We start from the raw sequence: 16,023 nt of genomic DNA on the forward strand, positions 1-16,023 counted from the left end.
GCCGTTTGCATCTCTAATCCCCGCAGCGAGCGCTTTCCTCTGAGATTACTGCGGATTACAGGCTGGGGTGCTCCAGGAGTTCAGCCCTGTCTCTCCCTGCCCTTCAAGGAGCAGCGCTGAGCACCATGGGGCATGGGAGGGCAGGCCGGGCACTGCTGTGATGAGCTGGGTGTTCTCAGCCGTGCCAGTGAGCACAGCCTGGAGCAGCCGCCGGCTTGCCAGGGCCTGGCTCTAGGAGCCTAGTGCCCATCAAGGCCGGCGAGCTGCAGCCCGGGCTTTAAATAGAGCATTAAAAGCTGAAGGGATCAGCTGCGGACTGGGAGGGGGGATGCAAGGGGCTGCATTTTGCTTGGCTGGCGGATGACACAAGGGGAGCGATGGCGATGCCAAGGGAGGCCGGTGCTGCTCAAGAGGTGCCCGAGGTCCCTGAGGCACCCCGGTGTCCCTCGCCCCGGCTGGCAGCAGTGTTATCAGGTCCCGGCACAGCGGGGCCGAGAAGCCACTTCGAGCCGCTACCAGGGACCAGAGCTCTATAATTACCATGGGAGGCCGAGTTATTTTGGGAAGTGGCTACGCCGCTGCCAAAGCTTTTATTCCTCCAAACCAAAACAAGATGGAAAGAGCCCAGCCCAGGATGCTGCATCCGGCGGGCGCAGGGAGGTTAACCCCTTGCGTCCTCGCTGCCCGCACCCAGGGGGCTGCCTGCTCCCCCCTGCCTGCACCCAGCATTGCCCCACTGGCAAGGTGGGTCCTGGGGGCTTTGGTTGCACCAGGGGGCTTTCAAAGGTGGGGTTCAGTGGGGGAAGATTTGGGGTGGTAGAGGCCACAGGGTGTCTGCCAGGCATGGGGTGGGGCTGGGGGGTCAGCCCCATCCTCGGCTGCATGTTCAGATGCTTTTCTGCATCCACCATGAGAACTGCTATTTTTAGCTCTTTCTGTTGCAACGGGTCCAGTTTTGGGGCCTTCCCAGGGTGGAGGCTGGGCCGAGGAATGCCAGTGGAGTGGAGCACCTCGCAGCTGCTCCAAGTAAAATGTCCCAGGGGACAAAGCCCCGAAGAGTCCATCCCAAAAGCCACCCCGAAGGACGAAGGACGGGCAGAGGTGGCAGCTGGGCAGGGAGGCTGCACTTTCCAGTCTCTGAAGCAGCCAAACAGCCTCCAAGCCGGGGATAAACTCATTTTTCCCAGCACGGAGAGGATGAGCCACATCGTGCACCCCACGGTGCCCTCCTGAGATCTGCTCCAGCCATCCTGAGCAGGGGGTCCAGGTTGCTGAGGGTCTGTACTCAGGGTGGCACCCCGAAAGCCTGGGGTTTGATTCCTGTGCTTTGCCTTTTTTCCCTTGATCCAAGCCTGTAAGAGCTGCCCATGCCTGGGTTGCTGCCCGTGCCTGGGTCACTCCCCCTGCCAGATCCCTGCAGGGCAGCAAATAGCCCCCAAATGCATGTGCTGGGGTCCCCCAAATTCTAAACCCACATGCCAGGGTCTCCCAGCCCCCTAAACTCATACACTGGGTCTCCTAAGCCCTAAACCCATGTGCCAGGGTCTCCCAGCCCCTCAAACCCATGCACCAGGGTCACCCCATCCTTGCTCCAAGCCCCCCAAGCTGTCTCTCTCCAGGCAGCTCCAGTTCCCAGGCAGGGTAGGGGGGGTCTGGGGGCTGTTGGGGGCTGCGCTCCCCCGTGTCCAGCCAGTGCCAGCCCCTCAGAAGGGGACAGGGTGAGCTCCATAGGATGGTGGCACAGCAGTGGGGGCAGAGAGTCACAGCCATCCAAACCCACAAGCCCAGGAGGTCCCACCCCAAGCCCTGGCCACGCAAGCCTCGGGCCTGCCCCCCCAGCTGAGCCCTCCCACAACTCATCACTTGTCACCAGCCCCAGCAAACCCTTTGCAAAGGATTCCCTGGCCAGTGCTGCCCATCTCCGGTGCCAGGCCTGGGGACCTGGTGGCACTGAGGAATTAGGAGCATCCCGGTGTCATCCGAAGCTCCCACCCCGCAGCCCCAGCCCATCGCTTACCTCCTCCTCTGGAGCCACGGCCGGGAAGGGGTTTGCACCGGAGCCAGTGGAGGATGGCAGCGGGACCGAGGAGAAACAAGTTTTCCCATCAGAAGCGGCTGAGGTTTTCCAGGGCCTCCCACTGCCCCCCCCCAGGTCCCTGTGCCCCCCCCCCCCCCCCCCAGGACCACCAGCTGCGTCAGGGATGGGACCCACGTGTCCCCGGTTGGCAGAGCGGGGCAGGGATGGGTGGGTGATCAGGGAAGGCAGCTCTGCTGCAGGGAAGCACGGGAGAGCCATATCCCCGGTGCTGTGCTTAAAAATGCCACGTTTACGTAACCCCTACAAAAACCGGCAGCGAGCGAGGCGGCAATGCGTGGCCCTCGGGATTTCCCTGCCTGGCTTTGCCCAGGGCGAGCCTCACCTTTCAGGGTCCAGAGGACGTCAACGTGCCTCTCATCAGCCCCGTCTGTGGGGGGACAGGGAGCTGGAGCAATGGCCCCTTCTTCCCATCCCCACATCCAGCACCCCCGTCCCATGCCCCAGCAAGAGGGGAAACTGAGGCAGGTGGATACTGACCGGCCAGCATCGGCCTCGGTGCCCCGTGGGGATTTCTGGGGTCTGGATTCGCCTCGTGGAGCCACCAGGTCCCGGTGACACATGTGACCCAAGGAGATGGCTCCTGTCCCAGCCCAGGCTGCTGCGGGGCAGGGAACATGGGGCTGTGACAGTGACACCTCTCTGCCCAAATCACAGAAGGAGGGCTCAAGGTGCTCCTGGACCATGCGAAGTCCCCAGTCTGGAGCTGGAAGGATGGACGCTGTGCCCAGGGGACAAAGAGTTGCTCTGGGGCCGGTGCCAACCATGACAGAGACCCTGCAGAGCCAGGCACCAGGCATAGGGTGGTGGATCAGAGCGGTGTAGGACAGGACAGATCTCAGGACATCTCTAAGTCCAGCCTCCAGCTCAAAGCAGGGATGGGCAGAGCCACAGAAACACTGGTGGAAAGGGCTCCGGAGGTCCCCACTGCCACCTCCCACTCGCCGCTGGAAAATCCTTCAGTGTGGGTGAGCCTTCCTGCGGCCAAGGATGGGGACCTGTCCCCACGTCCCTATGGAGCTGGACACCCTAGCCAGACCCCAATGACCCCTTTCCAGCTCCCCGTGTCCCTATGGTGCTGGGTGCCCACTGGACCCCAGAAACCCTTCTACAGCTCCCCACGTCACTATGGAGCGGGATGCCCCGACTGGACCCTAGCACCTCCTCTCTTCGCACATCTCCTCAAGCCTCGAGAGGACCCTACTGCCCGTCACTCCTCGCCCAAGGCAGCCGCTGTCCCCCCAGGAGGGTCCCACCAGCACCAGTGCCCACCCTGCTGAGATGTCGGGGGAAGCCGCACTCTCCATCCCGCCCGATAGCCCAAACTTACCCACACAGAAGGTGATAAACCCAGGGGCTGATGGCTCGTCCCCATCATCGCAGCCAGAGCCAGAGCTCTTGGTCTGGCCCTCGTGCAGGAGGACGGTGGGGGAGGCTCCGCTGAGCAACGCTGGCTCAGCCGTGTCCTTGCCAGAGCCACCGGTGCCTTTGGCCACCACCTCGGCGGCACTTGTCTGCTGGCCTGCCAGCGGGGACGTGGGACATGGGGACACCTGGCTCCCCACCTGCAGCAAGGACCACCACGCCGAGCCGGGGCCGAGCTTGGGCAGAGCCCTGCCAGGGGTGTCCCTGGGGACCACCTCGGATGGGGACAGAGCAGGATCCTGGCGGGGACAGGGGGCACGGGGGCAGCTCTCAGTGGCCTGTGGCTTGGTCTGGGTGCCCTTGTCCCTCCTGAGAGGTGACGGCCGGGGGGGACAGCCAGGTGCCAGGAGCGGGGACACCGAGCCCCTCACGCCAGCGTCGGGCTGGCCTGGGGGGGACTGCGCAGGCGAGGAGCCCTGCCAGGCTGCCGCCGGCTGGGAGGGTGGCCGGCGGGAGGCCGGGTGCCGCACACGCCGGTGGCCGGATTTGGGCACAGGGTGCTGCACGCCCCCGTGGGGGGGCTTTGGGTGGGTGACGGCCGTGGCGTGGGGCCACGGGGGCTGTGCCGGGGCCACCTCCCTGCCTGGTGAGGGGGGACTCCTGGCCGGTGGCTCGGTCTGGGACGAGTCGCTGGTCACAGTGGTGACCGAGCTGCCACCGCTTTGGCCCTGCCATGGCCAGCGGCTGGCTCTTGCCTGGCTCTCCCCGTGCCCGGCACCAAGGGACCTCTGCAGGGTCACCAGCAAGTCACCCGATGGCACTGGCCGCACCAGGCACATTCTGCTCCGCAGCTCCATCCAGCTGGGTGAGGGGCTGCGGGGGGACTGGGATTCCCGCGGGGATGCGGGGCTCCCACTGCGGGGCTGGGGGTCCCCCGGGGTCCTGCTGTCCTGTGGCGGCAGGGGATTGGGGACCATGGTGTTTCCCAGGGATGACGGCCGCAACGGGTCCCCCGCCACCCCGATGTTCCTGGGGAGCGACGGTGTCCTGCTCCCAGAGCAAAGAACTGGCACGGCGCGATGTCACCAAGGGCGCTGTGACGGCACTGTGACGCTGGCAGGGTGTTTGCCCCTGTCCTTTCACCGGGGTGACATGGGACAGGCAGTCAGATGAAGGAGCCACCCCAGGGGGGGAATGAGCCACTGTCACCTCCCCAACACCCCCAGTCCCTCCCATGCTGAGGCTGAGCATCCCCGGAGCAATAAACCACAAGGTGTTCCTGACGGGGGGTCCAGCCTGGGTCCCGGGACCCCTTGGGGCTGCGCTGCCCCCTCCCCTCCTCACCAAGCTGCAGCATCTCTAGGGACATCCTTGGGGACATCCCCCAGTCCCCATCCTGTCACCTGCCCATGAGTTCCTCGGGGACCAGGTTTTCCCTCGCCAATGCTCGAACCCCTCTGAGAATGGAGATCCCCTACCTTGGGGACCTTAATTTGGTTTAGGAAGGTGACAAGGACAGAGGGACAGCATGGGATGGCCATGGGCCACCATCGCGTGGGGCACGGGCCACCTCGCTGTCCCCTGGGGCTTGTTTTACATCGAAGGCAAAGCCGCTCCACGGCGCCCAGTCGTGCAGCTCCGTAACCTGCCTGTCACAACCGTGGGCTCTGCCACCGCGTGGGGTGACAGGGGGCACAGCCCGCCAGGGAAGGGACACAGGGCTGGGGGGCCCTGGGGGCCCGGCCAGGCGGTGCAGGCAGGAACGGCATCGGCCCCAGGGCTGGCAGGGGACCCCCGATGGGGTGGGAACAGCACGAAGGGGGACAGCAGTACTGCCACCACGGCGGTGACTGAGCCTGGGGGATGCCGCCGAGTCCGGTACCACCGCGCCGCCCCGAGCGGAGCGTCCAGCCCCTCCTGCCTCAGTTTCCCCAAGAGCTCCCAGCCCCCCCGGGGGAGGCAAGCGATTCCCAAGCAGGCCGGGCAGCGAGCAGGGAAGGATTTATTGACTCACGGCTCGGGGTACATCACAGTTTGAGCTCCCTTCCCGCCTCCGGAGAGGACGTCGCCTTGGACTTCCCGGGCAAAAGTGCACGGAGAGGCTTCACAGTTTCATCCCTTCGGGAAAGCAGAACCGAGGCAGTGACACATGGCAAACGCTACATCGTATGAAAAAATAATACAAACTCTTCTCTTTAAATATCTTACAGAAAAATGAACCTGAATAAAGAGCATGAAAAGCACCGCGCGGCGCAACCCCCCCGCCCCCCCAACCACCCCAGGTCAAGGGGACCGAGAGCCGCATCCCCGCATCCCTCCGGACCACCCGGCTCTGTCCCCAGGGATGCGCGGGCACGGATTAGCACGGGCAGCAGGGACGTGGGGGCGGCGGGGACCGCTACGTGCCTGTCCCCACGCCACGGGGGGGTCCCCCCTCCAAGGACCCCTCGCTCGGCCGGGGGTGCCGGCAGCCCCCCGAGCCCGGGGTGCCAGCAGGAGCAGCGTGAGAGGGGCCGGCTGAGGACGAGGGCATTGCTACAAGGCTGCCCCGGGACCCGCGCTCCCCCGGGGGGGCCGGGGGCTGTGCACCCCCCCAAAGGAACCGGGGGGTCCTTCCTGTGTCGCAGTGCAAGTTCACGGAAAGCCAAGGCACCGCCGCGAGGCCGCGGCTCTGTATGGGGGAGCCCACGGGGCTCGTGGGGGTGCGGCGGCCACGCACCCCCAGGCGTGCAAAGGCGAGGTGAGCCGGGCAGGGCGGGGGACATGGGGACGCGGGGACGGTCCCCGCGGCGTGGCCGGCCGGGCTTGTCCTGGGGGTAACAGCTACGGCGTGGGGGGTGCACAGGGGCCGTGCAGCCCCGGGGAGAGCCAGCTCCCAGGGACGGTGCGGGCAGCGGTGCGGGCAGCAGCGCAGGCAACCCGTGCAGAGGAGACAGGGTGGGGGGGCTCATCCGGGGAGCCCCAGGGATCCAGCCCCGGGGTGGTGCGGCAGCCGGAGGAGATGCTGGCGGCGGGTGCAGCTCCTTCTCCCGCAGCTTCGGAGGGGGTGCGGGGGGGGGTCTCTATCGGGGGGGCGCGGGCAGCCCGCCCTCGCCCCGCTGGTGCGTCTCCCCGAAGGCTCGGTCCAGCTGCTCCAGCTGGGAGCTCAGCGGCAGGCGGATCTCCAGGTGCATGCGGAGGGCCTCCAGCCACTGTTCCAGCTTGCTGAAGGACGGCCTGAGCGAGAAGGGGGGACATGTGGCAGCTCTGCTGGCCCTGTCCCCCCCCCCCCCCCGCCACCAGCCCCGCTGGTCCCCCGGGGTGGGGGGCTCCCAACCACTCACCGCTTCTCGGGGTCCAGGTCGCAGCAGCAGACGGCGATGGGGAAGAAGCTGGGGGGGCAGGCGGGGGGGCAGTAGCGGTCCAGGAAGCCCCTGACGTTGAGGCCGAAGTCGGTGGTGCGGGGCAGGTAGTCGGGGTCGGCGCTCACCCGGCCGATGATCTGGGGGAAAGTGGGAGGGAGGAGCGGGCTCAGCCCCACGGGGGGACCCCAGCCCCAAGGGGAGAGCCCAAACACAATAAGGACCCCAGCCCCAAGGGGGAGACCCCAGCCCCAAGGGGAGAGCCCAGCCCCAATGGTACTTGCCTCGCACAGGACGATGCCGAAGGAGAAGATGTCCACCTTCTCATCGTAGCTCCTCCCTGCGGGGAGAAATGGGTCAGGCCATGCCGCACGTCCTGTTCCTGCCCCACCAAGCGTCCCCTGCTTGGGGACAGAGCTCTGGCCGGCCATATCCCCCCTCCCGGCACCGCAGCCAGGCTCACCATTGATCATCTCAGGGGCCATCCAGTATGGGTTGCCCACCACCGTGTACCGCTTCTTGCGGTCTGGTTTCTTCAGGTTCTTGAGATGTTCAGGCTGGTTCTTCTCGTCCACCATCAGCCGCGCCAGCCCAAAATCAGCCACCACCACGCTCTTGTTCTGGGTGGATGGAGAGGGGTGAGGCATGGGGGGAGCCATGCAGGGGGCTGAGACCCCCACCCAGGCCAGGGGAGGACAGCACCGAGGTGGGACTCACCTCCCGCACGAGGCAGTTGTGAGAGTTGAGGTCACGGTGGATGATGTTCATGGAGTGGAGGTAGGCCTGGGGGAAGGATGGGCTTAGAGTGGGGGGACCCCCACCCCGCGGCCCCCCACCCAGCAGCACCCATCCCACCCACCCACCCACCCCCAGTGGCACCCACCATGCCGGCGGCGATGTCCTTGGCGAAGCTGACCCGCTGGCTCCAGGGGTAGTGGCTGTCCTGGGGGCAGGAGGTGGGATTTGCCAGAGAAGAGGAGAGAGGAGAGGGGGTCCTCCAGCCCCACAGGGCTGTGGGGTGGTGGGGGGCAGACCTGCCCCCCCAGTGCTCACCATGTTCTTGATGAGGCCCCTCAAGGTGCCCCCCTTGATGTACTCCGTGATGAAGTTCAGCCTCTTCTCCTTGTACAGCACTCCGATGAACTTCAGCACGTTGGGGTGCTCCAGGCAGCGCATCACCTTCACCTGCAGGACCCCCCCGTGCCTGTGACACCCTGAGGCACCAGCACCCACCTGGACAGACCTGCTGCTCACGTGTTCTCCATTAGACAGGCAGGGCTGCCTGCACCCCGTGGTGCCTGGCCCCCCCACTCCAGGTGTCGTGCCCAGCATCCCATGTCAGGGTGGGGGACAGGATCGGACAGCCCCATCCCTTGTGCCCGCCCCAAACCAGGGGGATTAAAGAAAGGAGACACTCACCTCTTTGAGGAAGGTCCTCTGCGTCTCCTCGTCGAAGCGGATCAGCTCCTTCATGACCATCACCTCGCCCGTCTCCCGATGCGTCACCTGGCAGGGAGCACAGGGGCTGAGCCACCGGCTCCCCGCTACCACCCCCACCTCTGGGGACACCCTGGGGGAGACAATACCCCCCCCTCCATCGCCGGGAGCTGAGACCCTCACGCTCGTGACACTTGTGGTCACCCAGCCCCACCTTGATGGCCTGGCCGAAGCAGCCCTTGCCCAGCACCTCGCCGTGGATCAGGTCGGAGGGGCGGAAGATGCGATGGGCGCGGGAGACGACGCGCAACGACTCAGAGCGACCGATGTCCTTGCGCTGGGATGCGGGCGAGCCCACCGAGCCGGAGCCCGGAGACTTGTCCGTGCTGCAGCTCCTCCTGCGGGATGGACGGACAGACGGTCAACCCCAAGGAGGGACCTGAATGGCAGAGGCGTGCGAGCTGGTGGCCTTACGTGACAATCCGCTGGCGCATGGCGCCGGGCTCCCCGCAGGGCAGGGGGGCCGGGGAGCGCAGGGGGCTGCACGGGGCGGGCAGGGGGCTGCAGGCAAGTCCCGACTCGCGGGCAAGGGGCTCGTGGGGGTCGTGCTCGATGGTCAGCTGGAGCAGGCGGCTGGTCTCCTGGATCAACAGGTCGATCTGGGGGCAGAAAAGGATGGCAGGGGTGGTTTGGGGGGCGGGGGGGGGGGTGCAGTGCTGGTTCGGGGGGCACTCCGGGGGGAGCGTACCTCATCCAGGGGGACGTGGCCGATGGGGGTGCCGTTGATCTCCAGGATGCGGTCGCCCACGTGGATGGAGTTCTTCATGTCAGGGCTGATGCAGTCTGGATCCACCCTGCAGGGCCGGCAGGCAGTGGGGGTCAGCCCCCTGGCCCCGACACTGTCACGGGTGGGGATGTGCTGGGACACTGCCCACGAGCCACCCCCAGCCAATGGGGACAGGCTGTCACGTCCCCTGCGAGTCACCTCTGTGAGATGGGGACGTGCTGTCATGGCACCCATGAGTCACCCCTGCGAGGTGGGGACGTGCCTGTGAGCTGCCCACGAGCCACCCCTGCTAGACCGAGACACAGAGGCACGCTGCCCACGGGTCACCTCTGCTGGATGGGGACACAGACACACTGCCCACAAGCCACCCTTGCTTGATGGGGACATGCTGTCAAGGTACCCATGAGTCACCCCTCCGGGATGGGGACACACAGTCACGGTACCCACAAGTCACCCCTGCTAGATGGGGACGTGGAGGCATGGCACCCACGGGTCACCCCTGCTAGCTGGGGACACGCAGGCACGCTGCCCACGGGTCACCCCTACCACATGGGGACACGCAGGCACGCTGCCCGTGACTCACTCCTCCTGGATGGGGACACGCTGGCACAGTACCCACGAGCCATCCCAAGCATACGGGGACATGCCAGCCCGGTACCCACAGCCTACCCTGGCAGATGGGGCAATGCCAGCATGTCACCTCCAAGCCACCCTAATGGCTGGGGACATGCCAGCACAGTCCCCTCTGGCCACTCTCAGCTGATGGGGACACACCAGCCCCATCCCTCACCCTCCCACCCCAAAAAGTCTCTGTGGGGCGGATCCCACCAGCAGAAAGGGCATGGGATGCCCCCAGCCCCAGGGAGGGGACGGTGGCAGAGGGGACACAGACGCACTCTCGGACGCGGACGGTGCGGGGGTGCTCGGTGCCGCAGCCCTGGTCGATGGAGACGGAGAAGCCACGTTTGCCGTCGGAGCAGGCAGGGATGGAGACGAGCGTGACGGTGTGCGGGATGCGGGAAGCTGGCGAATCCGGCAGGATCTGCTCGATGACCGGCGTCACCACCATCTGGTAATAGCAGTGCCCGCTGCGGGGCCGAAAGGAGGTGGGTGGGTGGGGGGTGCCAGGGGCCGTGTCCCACCCACCCAGGCCGGGACGTACCAGTAGAGCTTGGAGCGCTCCACCAGCGCGTAGGTGTCCCCGTCCCCGATGAACGTGCGGCAGTTGAGGCAGCTGAAGCACTCGGGGTGGTACTTCTGCTCCCCGGCCACCTGCAGGCAGATGCCATCAGCCCCGGGGAACCAGGCGTCCGGGGCACCGAGCGTGGTGCCAGGGCTCGGATGGTGCTGGGAGCACCCAAGGGTGCACCAGGGCCAAAGGAAGGGCAGGCTGAGCCACGGCATGGCGGGGCCGATCGTGCCACCGGGCTGGGGATGGCTGCAGGGACATCTCCCCACCACCCTGAGCCTCCCCCCTGCATCCCCCAGCCCCAGTATGAGGGCACACCCCCCCTAGGGTCCCCCTAAAACACAGAGGACACCCCTGCCACCCCCAGAGCCCAACCTGTGCCGGGGGGCTGCACCTCCCCCCCTCCCCCGGGAGCTCAGCTGTGGGTCAGGGATCCGTGTCCCCCTCCGGGGCCCCCCGGCACTCACCATGACCAGCCCCTTGGTGATCTGCTCGGAGCAGCCGTGGCAGAGCTCCCCGAAGCGTGCCCAGTAATCCTTCTTGCAGTACAGGCGCCCATCCTTCTCGTAGTACTGGTGGGACAGGGAGGCCCCGCACTCACAGCACCTGCGGCAGGGGACGGGGACCCCCTTGTCACCATGTCCCCATCATCACCCCAGAGGGCAGCCAGTGCCCGTCCACCCCACGGCTCTCTGGGCAAGCTGCTTCCCCTGTTTCCTACCCTGCTGCAGGGCCACCGCATCCGCGTGTCACCATCCCCAGGGTGCAGCAGGTGGCTCCGGGGGTGCCAGTGCTGGCTGGCAGTGTGGGGACGTGCGGGGACACCAGGGTGGACAGGGCAGGGGACGTGGGGCAGGGACAGGCATGGGGAGAGGGAGGTGCCAGCCCTGCATGGACATGCCAGACCGGTCGCAGTCTGGTCACAGACGTGCCAGCCTGGCACAGGCACACAGAGGGATGTGCCATGCTGGTCACGGACACGCCAGCCTGGTCACGGACACACAGAGGGACATGCCACCCAGGTCACAGACACAGGGACGTGCCAGCTTGGTCACAGATAGAGCGACATGCCACCCTGGTCACGGATGTGGCAGCCTGGTCATGGACACGTGGAGGGAAGGGACGTGCCACCTGGTCACAGACATGCCAGCCTTGGGGGTGCAACGCCCTGGGTGCTGCAAATGGGGTGCAGGGAGCTGCTCTGGGACAGGGAGATGGGGGGTGCAGGGAGATGATGGGGGGTGCAGGGAGATGATGGGGGGTGCAGAGGGTGCTGTAGGGGGCTGCAAGGGGGCTGCTGCAATGGGGGTGCACGGGGGCTGCCGCAGTCCCCTCCCGCCCCCCCCCCCCCCCCCAGCCGGGGGCGGGCGCCGCGCGCAAGTGGAATACCAACCAGGCGTGACGTCACGGTGCGGAATTTCCCCACCCCATGACGTCACCGCGCGAGGACTCCGCCGCCCGATTGCGCAGCCCGAAGCCTCCCCCGGCGGTGGGGGGGCGCTGGCCAATGGGGGGCGGCCGCGCGGCCCCGCCCCCTTAACCCCGACGGGGCGGCCGCATCCCGCCGCCTCCCACGCGTGACGGGGCTGACACGCTCCCTTCCACGGCTGCAAGCGGCGGGGTAGGAAGAAGAGGAGGAGGAGGGGGAGGAAGGCTTTTGCAGCGGCGAGCCCAGGGCTGCCGGAAGCCGGTCTCCCGTGGGGGGGCCGGATCCAGCTGCGGCCCCGCTGTGGTTTCGCCGGGGCTGATGGCCCCGGGAGGGGGGAGCCGAGCATGGGGGGGGGGGGGCGGGGGGGACACGGGACAGGCAAAGCACCCGCGGGGGGCAGGCAGGGCACCCCGGGGGTCCACGGGGGCAGAGTCCGGCCTGACCCACTCCCACTCACTTGGCTCCGGCGCTCAGGACGCGGCTCTTCCTCAGCACGGCCGCCAGCATCCTCCACGGGACGGGGGGACCGCGCCGGTGCCCCACCGCGCTCAGCACCCCCAGCCCCACGGGGACCCCCACCGGGTCCCGGCCACCCCTTGCGCCCCCCGACCCTGGACCTTCCTCCTCCTCCTCCTCCTCCTCGGGGCTCCCACCGCTCCAGCTGCCGGGAGGGCACGAGTGAAAGAGGAAACAGGGAGGGAGGGGGCCGGGTGACATCAGCCCCGCGCGCCCCGTCACCGGTCACCGTCACTGGGCAGGAAGGGGCAGCGCGGGGGAACAGCGGGGTACGGCCAGCAGAGCCCTCTGCCAGGCTCGGCATCACCGGTGAGCCCTGCCTGCACCCCGCTGCCCGCACTGCCCCGCGGGCGTGAGGACACACAGCCACGCTCGTGCGAGCATCCGGGTGCGTGCGATGGCCTCGCACGAGCCCGTGCCGTGGCCGGAGCAGGGGGGTCCGCCGTCCCTGTCCCTGCGGAGCATCCCGGTGTCCCCAGGGCCGTCCTGGCTGGACCGCGGGCTCCTACCGGAAGCAGTCAGCGTGCCAGTCAGCGTCCAGCGCCTGCAGGTACTGCCCATCGTAGATGCCCTGCCCGCAGCTTGCACACACCGGCAGGTCGGTCCCTGGATGGAAGGGGGGGACACAAGGGGGACGGGGCTGTCACCCTGCCGGCTGTCCCCATCTTCCCCGCAGCAGCACCCAGGCACATCCCCCAGGATTAAGTCCCTCTGCTCGGGGCGACGAATTCCACCCCCCGGTCCCCACCCGTCGACCCTGTAACGGGGACAAGGTCGTGGCGCCGATGTCCCCACAGCTGGGGACAGCGCAGGGGCTCAGCGCGGTGGTGCCAGCCGGGGCCCGTGCCGTGCCAGGCCACCTCCGGAGCCGCTGTCCCCCGGGGGCACTGCCGTGACCGTGGGTGCCCACGTCACCGGGGGGTGCCGGGTGCCCACAGGGGCGTGGGGAACACAGGGAGGCTGAGGGTGGGCGCGGGGGGTAGCGCTGGGGACCCAGGGTGTCCCCTGGAGGTGCTGGAGGGGGTGCAGGGTTCGGCCAGCACAGGGGACAGGCAGGTTGGGGGGTGCAGGGATGATGGGGGTGGGGTGGGGACACAGCAGGGTGCCGAGCAGCAGACAGAGGTTTTGGGGGGCACAGAGACGCTGGGGATGCAGGAGTGCCTGGGTGCTCGCGGCTGGCGTGCAGGAGGGGCGGGATGGGGGGCTGAGGCGCGGGATGGGTGCGGGAGGGATGATGGGGTGTAGGATGGGGGCAGAGGGTGCGGGATGGGTGCAAGGGTGCAGGATGGGTGCACAGGGTGCAGGGGGGTGAAGGGGTGCGGGATGGATGTGGGGGGAGATGAAGGGGGGCAGGATGGAAGGGGTGTAAAGGAGGGATCCAGTGGGACATAAAGTGCATGGGGGGACACAGAGGGGTGCAGGATGGGTGCTGGGGGGACACGGAGGGGTGCAGGATGGGTGCTGGGGGATGCAGGGTGCATGGGGGGACACAGAGGGGTGCAGGATGGGTGCTGGGGGATGCAGGGTGCATGGGGGGACACAGAGGGGTGCAGGATGGGTGCTGGGGGGACACAGAGGGGTGCAGGATGGGTGCAGGGACACAGAAGGTGCGGGGGGATGCGGCATGGATGGGGTACAGGAGCAGTGCAGGGGTACAGAGGGGCGCAGGATGGGTGCTGGATGGGGGGACTGCAGGATGGAAAGGGGTGCGGGGGCACACAGGGGGTGCAGCGGGGGGATATGGAGGTGCAGGGAGGGAGGCGAGGGATGCAGGGTGGCTGCAGAGGTACTGGGGGTGCGAGTTCAACGGGGGTGTGGGGAGGGATGAGGGGTCCGGGGGGTGCAGAGTGGATGGGAGGCACGGTAGGGATGTGGGGGTGCAGGGAAGGAGGCATAGGAGCTACGGGGGGATACTGGGGTGCAGCGAGGGAAGTGCAGGGTGTTTGTGGGGTGCAGGGAGGGATGTGCGGGTACAGGGAGGGATGCGGGGTGTTTGTGGGGTGCAGGGAGGGATGCAGGCTGGAGGGGCATGTGGGGGTGCAGGGGGGTGGGGATGCAGAGGGGGTGCAGGCTGGATGGGGTGCAGTAGGGGGACATGGGGTGTGCAGGGGGAGATGTGGGAGTGTGGGGGGTGCCGAAGGGGGATGTGGGGGTACAGGGAGGGATGCAGGCTGGATGGGAGGTACAGGGGGAGATGGGGGTGCAGGCGGGGATGTAGGCTGGAGAGGGGGTGCAGGGAGGGATAAAGGGGGGATGCAGGCAGGATGGGGGGTGCAGGGGGAGATTTGGGGATGCAGGGGGGATGCAGGCTGGAAGGGGGGTGCAGGGAGAATGTGGAGGTGCAGGGGGATACAGGGGGTGATGTGGGCTAGATGAGGGGTGCAGGAAGGGATATGGGGGTGCAGGGGGGATGCAGGCTGGAAGGAGGGTGCAGGGGGTGATGTGGGCTGGATGAGGGGTGTAGGGGGGTGCAGGGGGTGATGGGGGCTGGATGAGGGGTGCAGGGGGGATGTGGGGGTGCAGGGGGGATGCAGGCTGGAAAAGGGGGTGCAATGGGGGGTGCAGGGGGTGATGTGGGGTGGATGGGGAGTGCGGAGGGGGGGTGGGGGTGCAAGGGGGATGCAGGCTGGAAGAGAGGTGCAGTGGGGGATGCAGGGGTGATGTGGGCTGGATGAGGGGTGCAGGGGGTGATGGGGGGGATGCAAGCTGGATGGGGGGTACAGAGAAGAATGTAGGGGTGCAGGGGGGGATGCAGGGGTGCAGGGGGACTGCGGGGAGGATGCAGTCTGGATGGGGGATGCAGGGGGGGATGCGGGGGGCTGCGAGCCGGCTGGGGGGTGCGGGTGAGCCGGGGGGGGTCGCGGGGCCCCCGTGGCGGCGGAAGCGCTGAGTCAGGCGGGGGGGCCCGGGGGGTCACGCACCTTCGTCCTCTCCCATAGGCTCGTCCCTCCAGGTGCAGCACAGCAGCATCAACCTCATGCAGCCGCGCTGCCCGGCGCCGCGCCAGGCCCTGCCCTCGCCCCGGCCCAGCCCCGGCCCCGGCCCCGGCCCCGGCCCTGCCGCTGCGGCTCCGGCGGGCGGGCGGCGATGGCCGGGCGGCGGCACGGCGCCGGCGCGGCCGCCGGGGGGCGGGGCCGGGCGGGGCCGAGGGGCGGGGCCAGGGCGCGGGGCGGGGTCAGGAGAAGGGGCGGGGAGGCGGGGCCGGGGGTGGGGCGCGGCCAGGAGGGCGGGGCGGGGCTCGTGGGTGGATGAGGGCGGGGCCGGGGGAACGGGGGGATGCGGGGCGCTGGGGCTGTCGCCGTGGGCAGGGCACGGGTGTCCCCAACTACCCCGGGCTGTCACCATGGGGCAGGGCACGGGTGTCCCCATCATCCCCCAGGCTGCCAGTGTGGGACAGGGCACGGGTGTCCCCATCGTCCTCCGGGTTGTCACCATGGGGCAGGGCATGGGTGTCCCCATCATCCCCCAGGCTGTCAGTGTGGGACAGGGCACGGGTGTCCCCATCATCCCCCGGGCTGTCACCATGGGGCAGGGCACGGGTGTCCTTCTGGGTCCCTGAGCTGTCACCATGAGGCAGGGCATGGGTGTCCCCATCATCCCCCGGGCTGCCACTGTGGGACACGACATGGGTATCCCTCTCATGCCCCAGGCTCTCAGCATGGGACAGGTCATGGATGTCCCGCTGGGTCCCTTGGGCTGTCACCAAGGGCAGGGCACGGACGTCCCCCTTGGTCCTCAAGCTGCCACCATGGGTTGGGGCATGGACATGTCCCTGCATCCCCAGGCCATCACCATGGGACAGGGCATGGACGTCCTCCTGGGTCCCTAGGCTGTAACCACGGGACAAGGTGTGCATGTCCCCCT

At 67.9% G+C, this 16,023-nt stretch overlaps 1 protein-coding gene across 8 annotated transcripts; it reads right to left on the bottom strand.

Moving 5' to 3' along the window:
- Window positions 1-5,444: 5,444 nt before the first annotated feature.
- On the bottom strand, window positions 5,445-15,265 carry LIMK1 (LIM domain kinase 1). 8 transcript variants are annotated; one of them, XM_075517989.1, is made up of 16 exons: window positions 15,081-15,265; window positions 12,669-12,765; window positions 10,682-10,820; window positions 10,188-10,297; window positions 9,922-10,113; window positions 8,987-9,092; window positions 8,713-8,897; window positions 8,453-8,636; window positions 8,221-8,307; window positions 7,855-7,986; window positions 7,685-7,744; window positions 7,519-7,584; window positions 7,265-7,421; window positions 7,086-7,141; window positions 6,784-6,941; window positions 5,445-6,676 (listed from the first exon to the last, which is right to left on the bottom strand). In XM_075517989.1, the coding sequence occupies exons 1-16, from the start codon at window positions 15,136-15,138 to the stop codon at window positions 6,523-6,525; spliced, it is 1,941 nt and encodes a 646-aa protein (XP_075374104.1). In that variant the 5' UTR covers window positions 15,139-15,265; the 3' UTR covers window positions 5,445-6,522. The 8 variants fall into 8 exon arrangements, with proteins under 8 accessions (XP_075374104.1, XP_075374102.1, XP_075374105.1 ...); XM_075517987.1 differs by having other exon boundaries at window positions 6,784-7,141; XM_075517990.1 differs by lacking the exon at window positions 10,188-10,297 and having other exon boundaries at window positions 15,081-15,262.
- Between the last annotated feature and the right edge of the window lie 758 nt (window positions 15,266-16,023).

Source organism: Mycteria americana, chromosome 15 (assembly GCF_035582795.1).
Source record: "Mycteria americana isolate JAX WOST 10 ecotype Jacksonville Zoo and Gardens chromosome 15, USCA_MyAme_1.0, whole genome shotgun sequence".
NCBI lineage: Eukaryota > Metazoa > Chordata > Aves > Ciconiiformes > Ciconiidae > Mycteria > Mycteria americana.